Source organism: Geotrypetes seraphini, chromosome 2 (assembly GCF_902459505.1).
Source record: "Geotrypetes seraphini chromosome 2, aGeoSer1.1, whole genome shotgun sequence".
NCBI lineage: Eukaryota > Metazoa > Chordata > Amphibia > Gymnophiona > Dermophiidae > Geotrypetes > Geotrypetes seraphini.
In genome coordinates, this window is record NC_047085.1 from 199,920,414 (window position 1) to 199,932,431 (window position 12,018).

Consider the following 12,018-nt stretch of genomic DNA (forward strand, 5'->3'; position numbering starts at 1 on the left):
AGCTGCTAGATTTTTTATTTTTATTTTTTCATCTCTTTCTGTCTGATAGGTTTTCAGGTGAGCCTTCCTCATCCACTTCCCGAGTAGTTCAAGGGTGATTGTCTGCTCCTAGGAGCCGATGGTGATCATGTCCAAATCTTCAGCAAATTCTTTTGAGGACTCGGATTGTATTTGCTCTTATGGGATGAAGTTACCTTGGGATATAAATGACCCAAAACTGCCTCAGGTAAGAAGGAAGGAGCGCACTTTTTTTTTACGGTTAGTGCTTGGGGCTCTCTCTGCTATGTCACTTTAAAAGGCTCTAGGTTCCAGAATTTAATCAATAATCTAAAAGATCCGTGAGAAAAGTAAACATTTATAATAATAATAACAGCTTATATACCGCAATACCGTGAAGTTCTATGCGGTTTACAAAGATTAAGCAAAGGTACAAATTGATTGACTTTAAGAGGGGAGGAAGAAAGAGGGTTAATAGGACAGGAAATCCATTTTTGAGGAGAGAGTGATCAATAGAACAAGTTAATCGCTATAGAGGGGAGAGAGAAGAGAGGATCAGTTGTCTAGATACTTTAGGAACAGGTGTGTTTTCAGACGTTTCCTAAATTCCTCATAAATAGTGGGCAAAAGCAATTGTTCTAGGTCTTTACCCCATGATGCTGCTTGGTGCGAGAGAAGATGTTCATGGTGTTTTTTCAGTTTACAACCTCTCACTGGGGGGGAAACGAAGTTGGAATGTGAGCTTCTCTTGTGTCTGTTGGCTGAGAAGACGAAAAGGTCAGTTCTATATTTAGGGGCAAGTCCGTGTAGTGCTTTGAAGCAGAAGCAGGCAAATTTAAACTTTACGAAGTAAACTTTTTGAAGTAATAATAGCTATGATAGGGGAATTTTTAAAAAAAAAAGTTTCTTGCATGTTGTCAGTGTGTCAAGAGGTTCGTAGTTTTTAAAAATAGGGCTCAATTTTGGGTGGCACCAGGGCCCTAAGTACAAGATTCCTTTTCATAGCATAATAAAATTATTCCTACTACTAATCATTTCTATAGTGTACAACTTATTCTTCTGTAATTTTGTGGGGTGCACATTTATTTTCATGAAAACAGTCTCCTAAGCATTTCTAATAACTGACAGGTAAGAAAGTTTCTACAAATTATTTATTTCTTTGACAGTAATGGAATAATAATAATAATAAATAAAGCATCAGACAGAGTTTGATGAGCAAAACTGTGTATTTCCAGACAGCTGAAATAAATTTTTGACTAGCTTTGCGCAAGAATCTTTTTTTAATGCCGCGGGATTATTTCATAGGCAGATCCTCTTTCTTTTAACAACATTTCATCTTAAAACAAATGATCAAGGTGTGGAAGACATGTAGGGAAAAATCCCCTTTATATATATATATATAATTTTATTTTTTTCATAACTGGCTTTGGGAAGTATAACATCTTTGAAAATTTTGTGCTAAGTTTTAACGGAAGAAATTTGCAAGAACCTCAAACTTGTTTACTGATTGTTTAAATGACATTGGAAGTATTTTAATTGATATTTTTTAAATTTAAAAAAGTAGAAGAAAAAGCTAAGTTGCGAAAAATGTATTATGTTCCAAGAAGTAACCACCTAAAAAGCTCATCAGATTAAGCAATAGGAGCTTGATGTCAGACTGTTGCAAAAATAAATAAATAAAACAAGGGAAATGTATTTTAATTGAGCTTCAAATGAATTATTTATTTATTCTAGTCTTTTGAGCCGTTATAACCACTCATAATGACCACCAACAGATTAAAACTACAAGGGCTACAACCAAATAATTCTAAATTAATTCATTATTTGCTGTAGTTTTTCCAAATGTTGACCTCAGAGAGTATTAATATTTTAGGAAAGAAAATGATAAAGGCCAGTTCCCTGGTATGATTCACATGTAGGAGTTTTTTCCCCAGCAAAAGAAAGAAAACAGTTTAAAATGAATGGAAAACATTTGGTAACTTAGAAAATGTGTCCCTCCCCCCTAAAGCTTAGGGTTTTCATTTGCAATTTCCATCCTGGCAACTAAATCACCTATTAATCAAAATAGGTTGTAAACTAAAATGTCAAATAAAAGGATTTTAACTGTTGAAAAACTTAGCCAATGCCATTCCAGAGAAACAAGAAAATTGCAAAAGCTGTTACTAAAATCTTTAATCCAGAGTTCCTCTTCCTTCACCCTTCTTTAAATTGACTGCAGATCTGGTTATTTCATTTAAGGTTTTGTCTGTGTGAAAACGATTTAGCTTTTGAAAGGTTGGTTATCAATTAGTATTCTTGATATCTGGTGCGGTCTTAAAACAACTGGGAGATTATTTAGGAGTTCATAGACTGGCATCATAGGAACATAAGTCCATAAACATCACCAAACAGGGACAAACTGAAGGTCCATCAAGCCCAGTATCCTGTTTCCAACAGTGTCCAGTCCAAGTCGCAAGTACCTGGCAAGATCCCAAAAGAGTAAAACAGATTTTATGCTGCTTATTCTAGAAAAAAGTAGTAGATTTTCCCAAGTCCATCTTAATAATTGTTTAGGGACTTTTGTTTAAGAAAATTAGCCAAACCTTTTTAAAACCCCGTTCAGCTAACTGCTTTTTACCACATTTTCTGGGAACAAGTTCCAGAGTTTAATTACTTTACATGTTGAGTGATGAAATATTTTCTCCGATTTCTCTGATTTGTTTTAAATTTACTACTTAAATAGCTTCTTGTGTACCCTAGTCCTTGCATTTTTGGAGAAGAGTAAACAAGTGATTTACATCTCCCTGTTCCACTCCATGCATTGTTTTATGGACCTCTATCATATCTCCCCTATGCCTTCTCATCTCCAAGCTGTAGAGCCCTATTTAGCCTTTCCTCATGGGGAAGTTGTCCCATCTCTTTAATCATTTTTGTTGCCCTTTTCTCAGTGACACCCGGGGCCCATCATTTTTTGCCCCCCCCCCATCTGTACGAAAAACATGATTTTTAGTAACAAGCCACACGTCACACATGAGTACCTAGGAAAAGGCAGCATCTTACATATGCAGTGAGCAGACAACATCAATACACCCATTGTAAAACTAAACTATCCAGACTAGTACAGATCAATCCTACACCGTCAATCCTAACAGAAAACCATGTCTTTCGAACACACAGAACACAGAAAACACCTTCGCCTAGTATGGAATATGTCATCACAAACTAACTCCTTTCTCTTTTACAAAACTGTAGTGTGGATTTTAGCCACGATGGTAACAGCTCTGACGCTTATAGAATTCTGAGCATCAGAGCTGCTACCACACCGGCTGGCGCTAAAAACACTCCAGTTTTGTAAAAGGGGGGATAAAATAGAAATACATAGACAAAGGTTAAATCAAACCAGCAAGAAGCTGGACTCTGCATACAATGCAACACCACAGAAACAGTGACACATATCTCCTAAAGCAATAAATAAATAGAAACATTTTTTCTACCTTTGTCTTCTCTGGTTTCTGCTTTCCTCATCTTCTTGTTACTCTCTTCCTTCCATCCACTGTCTGCCATCTCTCTGCCCCTATATGGCATCTTCTCTCCTTCGATGCCCCTTTCAGAAACTGTATGCCTCCCCCTTCCATCTCTCGTTTCACCCCCATTGGTCTGGCATCTCTCTCTTCTCCTTCCCTCTCCCACACCTCTCTTCTGCAATCCCTTTCTTCCCTCATTTTCCTTTTTCAATTTATTTTCTGCATCCATCTAGATTATGTTCTTACTACCCTCTCATCAATTTCCTTTTTGACTGTCTACCTACAGCTCCCCACCTCTTTCCCTCATCCCCTCCAGTATTTCCCTAATTCAATCCTTTTCCCCCATCATGTGCCCTCCTTTTATTTATCCCCTCCTTCCATCATCTGCCTTCTTCTCTATCCCCACTTCCATCATCTGCCCTCTTCTCTCCCCCCACTTCCATCATCTGCCCCTTCTCTCTCTTTCCCCCACTTCCATCAACTGCCCTCTTCTCTCTCCCCCTTCTCTCCACTTCCATCATCTGCCCCTTCTCTCTTCCCCCCTCCTTCCATCATCTGCCCTCTTCTCTCTCCCCACTTCCATCAACTGCCCCTTCTCTCTCTTTCCCTGCAATTCCATCAGCATCTGCCCCTTTCTCTCCCTCCACCATGCTTCCATACCACCCTGACCCCCTTTCTCACCCTTCACCATGATTTCATACCACCCTGACCCCCTTTGTCACCCTTCACCATGACTCCATTGCACCCTGACCCCCCTTTGTCACCCTTCAGCATGATTCCCTACCACTCTGACCCCCCTTTGTCACCCTCCAGCATGATTCCATAGCACCTGACCCCCCTTTGTCAACCTTCAGCATGATTCCATAGCACCCTGACCCTCCTTTGTCACCCTCCACTTTCATGCCACCCTGACCTCCTTTCTGTCTCCATCCCAAAGATCCCACGATGACTGCTTCTGCTCCGATGGAAGAGGTAAGTGACGTCGGAGGGGGCTAGGCCGGCAGACGCAGTTAGTTGCGGCAAGATCCCGCGATGACTGCGGCTGCCGGTCCCCCCCTCCCCCCCCCCGACGTCACTTACCTCTTCCGAAACAGAGGAGGGAAACGACGCGGTCATCGCGAGATCTTCTTCACTTCAGCGCGGCTGCCGACTCTGCTCTAAGTACGGCAGCCGCGCTGAAGTGCCGGTTGAAGCAGCGCGGGAGGTTCCGGATCCAGCCGGCTGTGCAACCCTTTGGAGCGTGCACCCGGGGCAGACCGCCCCCCCCCCCTTAGTACGCCACTACCTTTTCTGTACCTTTTTTAATTCAGTTATATCTTGATGCAGCGACCGGTATTGCACATACCATGGAGCAATACAAGGGCATTATAACATTCTTATCTCTGTTTTCCATTCCTTTCCTGATAATTCCTAACGTTCCCTTTGCTTTCTTAGCCATCAACAACAATACTTTTCCTGAGTGGTTACTCCTAATGTGGAACTTTATACCATTTATTTATTTATTGGGATTTATTAACCACCTTTATGAAGAGATTCACCCAAGGCAGTGTACAGCAAGTACAGTGCAACATAAAACTTACAATTTTGTTAACAGCATAAGAAAAATACAATGAATAAGGTAAACTCAAAATCAGCAAACTGAAACCTAACAGGAAACAATTTCAAAAATATACTTATTTTAACAGCACTGAAATTCAAATAGCAGAGATAAAATGTCAGTGTAATACTTATTAAACACTTAATAGGCGCAAATTAGAACATTCAAATAATAGAGTGAATTGATTTTTTACAAAGACTAGGTGACACTCGATGAAACTGCAAGGAAATACCTTTAAAACCAATAGGAGGAAATATTTTTTCCACTCAGATAATAGTTAAGCTCTGGAACGCGTTGCCAGAGGTTGTGGTAAAAGCGGATAGCGTAGCTAGTTTTAAGAAAGGTTTGGACAAATTCCTGGAGGAAAAGTCCATAGTCTGTTATTAAGACATGGGGGAAGCCTCTGCTTGCCCTGGATCGGTAGTGTGGAATGTTGCTACTCTTTGGGTTTTGGCCAGGTACTAGTGACCTGGATTGGCCACTGTGAGAATGGGCTACCGAGCTTGATGGACCATTGGTCTGACCCAGTAAGGCTATTCTTATGTTCTTAGAGATATGACACTGGTGCTTTTCTACAATAGAGCTTATCTTTATAAGGGACTTGGCAGAAGGGCTTAGAGGTAAAATAACATTATTCGCCGATGACGCCAAACTAAGCAATGTAGTGGGCAAATGCACAACAGACGAAGATTCAATGCCCGACAACATGATGCACGACCTACTCCTACTGGAGCGCTGGTCTAGGACCTGGCAACTCAACTTCAATGCCAAAAAATGCAAAGTTATGCACCTGGGCAGCCAAAATCCATGCAAGTCTTATACCCTTAATGGCGAGTTCCTAGCAAAAACGGTAGCAGAACAAGACTTGGGGGTAATCGTCAGTGAGGACATGAAGTCTGCCAATCAAGTGGAGCAAGCTTCATCCAAGGCAAGACAAATCATGGGTTGCATACGAAGGGGTTTCGTCAGCCGTAAGGCGGAAGTCATTATGCCATTGTATAGATCCATGGTGAGGCCCCACCTGGAATACTGTGTGCAATTTTGGAGGCCACATTATCGCAAGGATGTGCTGAGACTGGAGTCGGTGCAGAGAATGGCCACCCGGATGGTCTCGGGACTCAAGGATCTTCCATACGAAGAACGGCTTGACAAATTACAGCTATACTCGCTCGAGGAGCGCAGAGAGAGGGGAGACATGATCGAGACGTTCAAGTATCTTACGGGCCGCATCGAGGCGGAGGAAAATATCTTCTTTTTCAAGGGTCCCACGACAACAAGAGGGCATCCGTGGAAAATCAGGGGCGGGAAACTGCGAGGTGACACCAGGAAATTCTTTTTCACTGAAAGAGTGGTTGATCGCTGGAACAGTCTTCCACTACAGGTGATTGAGGCCAGCAGCGTGCCTGATTTTAAGGCCAAATGGGATCGGCACATGGGATCTATTCACAGGGCAAAGGTAGGGGAGGGACATTAGGGTGGGCAGACTAGATGGGCCGTGGCCCTTATCTGCCGTCTATTTCTATGTTTCTATGTTTCTATATCCAAAAGGCAAAGTGCAGATATTAGATATGACTAGATGGATGGCATAGAATTCATTGGGATAAACAGATGGGTGGCTAAACCCAAGACAAGTTGTTTATACAGTTAAAACAAGATATAAGGAACCGACCTTACTAAACTAAACTAAACTAAACCTTAGGTTTGTATACCGCGCCATCTCCACAAGTGTAGAGCTCGGAACGGTTTACAGGATTAGGTTGAAAAGGAGCTACAATGAAGGGTTATAGGAAAGGAGCTAGGAAGATAAAGAGGGACAGGGTTGTTCAGAATGAATGGATATAGCTATAGTCTGGATTCTTCTTCCCTGTATGCATCACTTTGCACTTGATCACATTAAGGGATAGATTCTATATATGGTGCCTAGAAAAACCGGTGCTGAAAAAAACAAAACAAAACGCTGGACACTATTGTATAAATGGCACCTAAAGTTAGTGCTTAAAGCCAGGAATTGCACCTAACTTAAGGCAAGTCCATTTGCACCAACTAAAACCTGGTATAAAATATCACGCCTAACTTAGGCGTGGATCCCCCTCATTCTGTGTTTACACATGTAACATTCAGGAGCGCTCTATCCGCCCAGGATCCTCCCATTTCCGTGCCGTCTTTTTTGACTCATGTAAAATTTAGGTGTGGATCATTTAATCAAAACTAATTAGGACCAATAATTGCTCAATAAATTCCCATTATTGGTGTTAATTGGATCGTTATTCAATTAAATTGCACCTGCAAATTGGGCGTGTGCCCATATTTGCACACGCAATTTTTAACGCTTTTTAAAAAAAATTATTTATTTAGAATTCAAGAGTAAATATCATCATCCATTTGGATGCTCAGTCTCCCCGGTTTGTAAAATCCTCTTACAATTTTTCACAATCCTCTTGTGATTTAACAACTGTGAATAGCATTGTGTTATAAGCAAATTTACCCCCCCCCCTCTCCCTTTTTACTAAGCTGCAGTAGAGGTTTCTACCGTGGTTCGGAGTGCTAAATGCTCCAAATGCTCCTAGAAATTTTATGAATGTTGGAGCGTTTAGCGCCCCAGGCTGCGGTAGAAATTTCTACCGTGGCATAGTAAAAGAGGGCCTTAATCACCTGACTCATTACACCTTTTTACAGATCATGTTAAAAAGCAGTAGTCTCAGCACAGACCTTCAGGGAATCCCATTATTTACCCTTGCTCAGTGGCATACCAAGGGCCGGGCACGTGGGGGGGGGGGGAAGCCTGGCCCAGGTGCACATCCTAGGGGGGGAGCACAGCCGGCCGGATCCGGAACCTCTTTGGACCTGCCTGTCAGCGCTGCTGCCAGTCCACCCCCACAGCCAAGAAAAAGGCTAAGAAGCCGGAGGGAGCAGCGAAAGCATCCTTTAAGGAACATCCTCCCGATCTGGCTCTATCCCACCCCTTTTGTGACGCCACCAGACAGCGTTCTCAGCCATTGGTCAACCTTGCCTGGGTGCTAGCCTTTTTTTAACCTTAGCACGGGGGGGGGGGGGGGGGTTGTCAAAAAAATGATGGGCTGGGGGAGAAATGATGGGCCCTGGGTGGCACATACCCTAGGTACGCCAATGCCCTTGCTCATTGAGAATATTGACCATTTAACGCTACTTTCTGTCTTCTATCTTCTAACCAGTTCTTAATCCATAATACGACATTACCTTTCATCCAACAACTTTCTCATTTCCTCAGAAGTCATTTATGAGGTACTTCGTCAAATGCCTTCTGAAAATCCAGATACACAATATCAACCAGCTCCCCTTTATCTACATGTGTATTCACCCCTTCAAGGAAATGTAGCACATTGGTGAGGTAAGAATTCCCTTAACTAAATCCTAGTCGGCTTTCTCAAATCCTGCTTCTTCCACTTGCTTGGACTCTGGCTGGTCAGTCAGCATTTGACTTTGGCTTCAATTGCCTTTGGCATTTCTAGACTGTAAGACCGCTGAGTCAAGGATCCATAAACCTTTATATCCTGATGCAAGACTGTCTGTAAGTTCTCTGAGGGAGATATCCATTATACAAGGAGGCGCTGAAAAGTTCTCGGCCCATCCAAGAAGAGAATGGCATGGATGTGGTTCAATCAACGATCTGAAACAATGTCAAAACACTGGATTTCGTTTCTGCAAATTGGCACTTAACGGAATAAGATAAAAACTCTTTTCAGCTACAGTGGCAAAATAACGCTCGGAATTTTAGGAAGTTGGTTAGTTGGGCTGAGAACCTTTCAGTACTCCCTCGTACAGATACGAAGGGCCGCTGAAAAGTTCTCAGCACAACTAATAAAGTTGGGGTAGTCTATATCGAGGGCTATAGAGTCTAGTGATTTTCTACTTTTTCCGTTCCGTCTGAAAAATACGGAATGAAAAAAGTGTAAATTCGCTGGATTAACGTGTATAGCCCTCGATGGAGACTGCCTCAGCTTTGTTTGTTGGGCTGAGAATTTTTCAGCGGCCCCTCGTATGTTAATTGCAGTAAACATTAAAAGTGTGACTGTAAGCTTACATAACACTTACTGTATACGGTATGGGGCTCATAATCGAAAGAGAAAAACGTCCAAAAACCGGCCTAAGTTGGCACTTGGACGAACATTTCCCAAGTACGTCCAAGTGCCGATACTAAAAATGGGTTTTGGACGTATTTCTAAACGGCCTAGGCCTACATAGTGCCGCTGAACGACCAAAGCTAAACGGGGCGTTTCGCGAGGGCGGGAGTTGGGCGAGACGTGGGTCGGCTTAGACTTAGTCGTACAGCATGTATAACCAAAAGTTATACAGCCCACGATTGACGGAACTTGAACGTTGTGACTTAGACCATGCTCATAAGCCTCTGTAATCACTGCATTGATACTTAAACATGTGCACTCCCCTATACACCTCCAAACCCCTTTTGTACTGGCATATAAGTGGCTCCTGCAGCCATAAGGGCTATTGGGATGATAGATAAGTGGGTCTAGGGGATTCTTGAGGTGGTTTGGGGGGCTCACCATGACCTATAAGGGAGCTGTAGTGAGGAGAAGACATGGCACCCTTTTTGTGAAGTTCACAGCAGTGCCCTGTAAAGTACCCCACTATTTAGGTGGCATGCCTGGGTGTTCAGTCCATCACTTTGCAGACCCCTCCCACGTCCAACAGGGATTGTTCTAGGCGTTTTTGACTTGGACGAAAAGTTAAACGAAAATGCGGTATAAAGATAGACGATTTAGCGACTTGGACGATCAGATCTGCAGGACGTATAATTAGACGATTTTCAAAAGTAATAAAATTTTGGACGTATTTTTTGAAAATGTGTCCTAAGCTATTTTTTACTTTGGACGATTTGCGAGTTGGCCGTAAACGGACTTAGATATCCCTTTCGATTATGCCCCTCCACATGTATATTTATTGATGTATTATTTTATTATGACCTTTAATGTAATCTGTTTTGATCTGAACCTTGTTCAATGAAGGTGGTAATATATAACATAGCATTATATAAATCCCAAAATGCCACTTTTTTTGCAGTTTTGTCTGTCTTGTTTGCTGTTACTATAGGTTGGTTTAAAAGGTTTGGAAAAGCCCACACACTGTAGTTAAGACAGACACAGAAAAAGCCACTGCTTAGCATCATGGAATCTTACTGCTTTTTGGGAATCCATTTTTGGAACAGGATTCTGGGCGTGATGGATCTAAACTAAACTAAACTAAACCTTAAGTTTGTATACTGCATCATCTCCATAAAGATAGAGCTCGACACAGTTTACAGGTAATTCAATAAATGAGGGAAGGACATAATAAGAAAATTAGTGGTTAAGAAGAGGATAGCTAGCTTTACATATTAAATAGATAGCTTTACGTTTTGGAGAAAAGACAGGTTTTCAGATGCTTTCAGAATAATTGGAATGAGCCTATGTTCCGCAGCGGGGCAGGGAGGTTATTCCAAAGCTCAGTGAATTTGAAGAAAAGGGATTTCCCTAATTTATCTGCATATATGACGCCTTTTAATGAGGGGATAGATAGTTTAAGTTTGTGGGCGGATCTGGTAGTGTCAGGTCTTGAAGAATTCCATGAAAGCTTAATACCATGATAAAGCTTAACCCCCTTCTTACCATCCCCAGATCCTACTTTTCTCTCTCTTGGAAACCTTCTCTGATCTAACGTTGTAACCCTTCTTCCATAACTCTTTTTGAAATCCGCTTTGAACCGAAAGGTAATGGCGGAATAGAAATCTGTAACGTAGTGTAATGTAATAGTGAAATTAGGGGAGGAAGAATGCCATGTAGGATCTTGAATATTAGGCAAGTACATTTAAAGTGAATCCTAGAAATCACCGGAAGTGTATTGACAGAAGCGGATCTTTGTTTATACTGTAGCCGAAACAAAATAAATAGGACACCAATAGGAACAATAATTAACAGATCATTTTACGGAGCATATCGGTCCACAGCACACAGAATTTCATTACAAGTGGGTGCTGAAAAGTTCTCAGCCCAGCCAACTAACGTCCTAAATTCTGAGCGTTATTTTGCCACTGAAGTTGAAAAGAGTGTTATCTTATTTCACTAAGTGCCAATCTGCAGAAACGAAATTCTCTGGTTTGGGACATTGTTTCAGATCATTGATTGAACCTTATCCATGTCATTCTCGTCTTCGTTGGGCTGAGAACTTTTCAGCACCTCCTGGTAGAGGCTCATGCGCTGTTGAACAGAGAATTCTGCGAGTAATGCTTCTTGCACTAAAACTCTAACTAGAGCAGTTATTGTATATGTGGCCCACAGCCATAGAGGACTGGTATCATATAGAGGTTATTGTGGAATCCTAGGATTCTAGGATTTAAAAACTAACTAGATGCACATCTCCTTACGAGAGGCATAGAGGGATATGGGTGACTAAAATTACGCCAGGCGTACACCTGGATGGGCCTCCGCGTGTGCGGATCGCCGGACTTGATGGACCGAAGGTCTGTTCCGGAGATGGCAGTTCTTATGTTCTTATTAATGTTTTTACATAGGCCTTCTTATAAGGGGTTTAATTTGACCTTGCGTTAAATGTTATGGAAATATACTGCCTGTTTCAAATGTAATGTAATGTAATTTATTTCTTATATACCGCTACATCCGTTAGGTTCTAAGCGGTTTGAAGAAAATATACATTAAGATTATAAATGAGAAGTAAGAAGGTACTTAAAAAATTCCCTTACTGTCCCGAAGGCTCACAATCTAACTAAAGTACCTGGAAATTAATAAAGAAGAGAAAATAAAGATGGTTGAAAAAGGAAAAATTCTATGTGAATTTATAGGATGGAAATTAAACTGACAGTGAAGAACTGTATGAAAAATACATATTGGAATGCAGTTAGAGAGGGTAGGTTACAATCTATTTATGGTA

At 41.6% G+C, this 12,018-nt stretch overlaps 1 protein-coding gene across 2 annotated transcripts in view; it reads left to right on the forward strand.

The window, feature by feature from the left end:
• GCM2 (glial cells missing transcription factor 2) overlaps positions 1-12,018 on the forward strand; it is a 60,179-nt gene that overhangs the window by 18,018 nt on the left and 30,143 nt on the right. For both annotated transcript variants that reach the window (XM_033934573.1, XM_033934574.1), the window contains exon 3: positions 50-226. In XM_033934573.1, coding sequence (XP_033790464.1) covers positions 119-226 — 108 coding nt within the window. In that variant the 5' untranslated portion in view covers positions 50-118. The remainder of the gene's footprint in view (positions 1-49; positions 227-12,018) is intronic.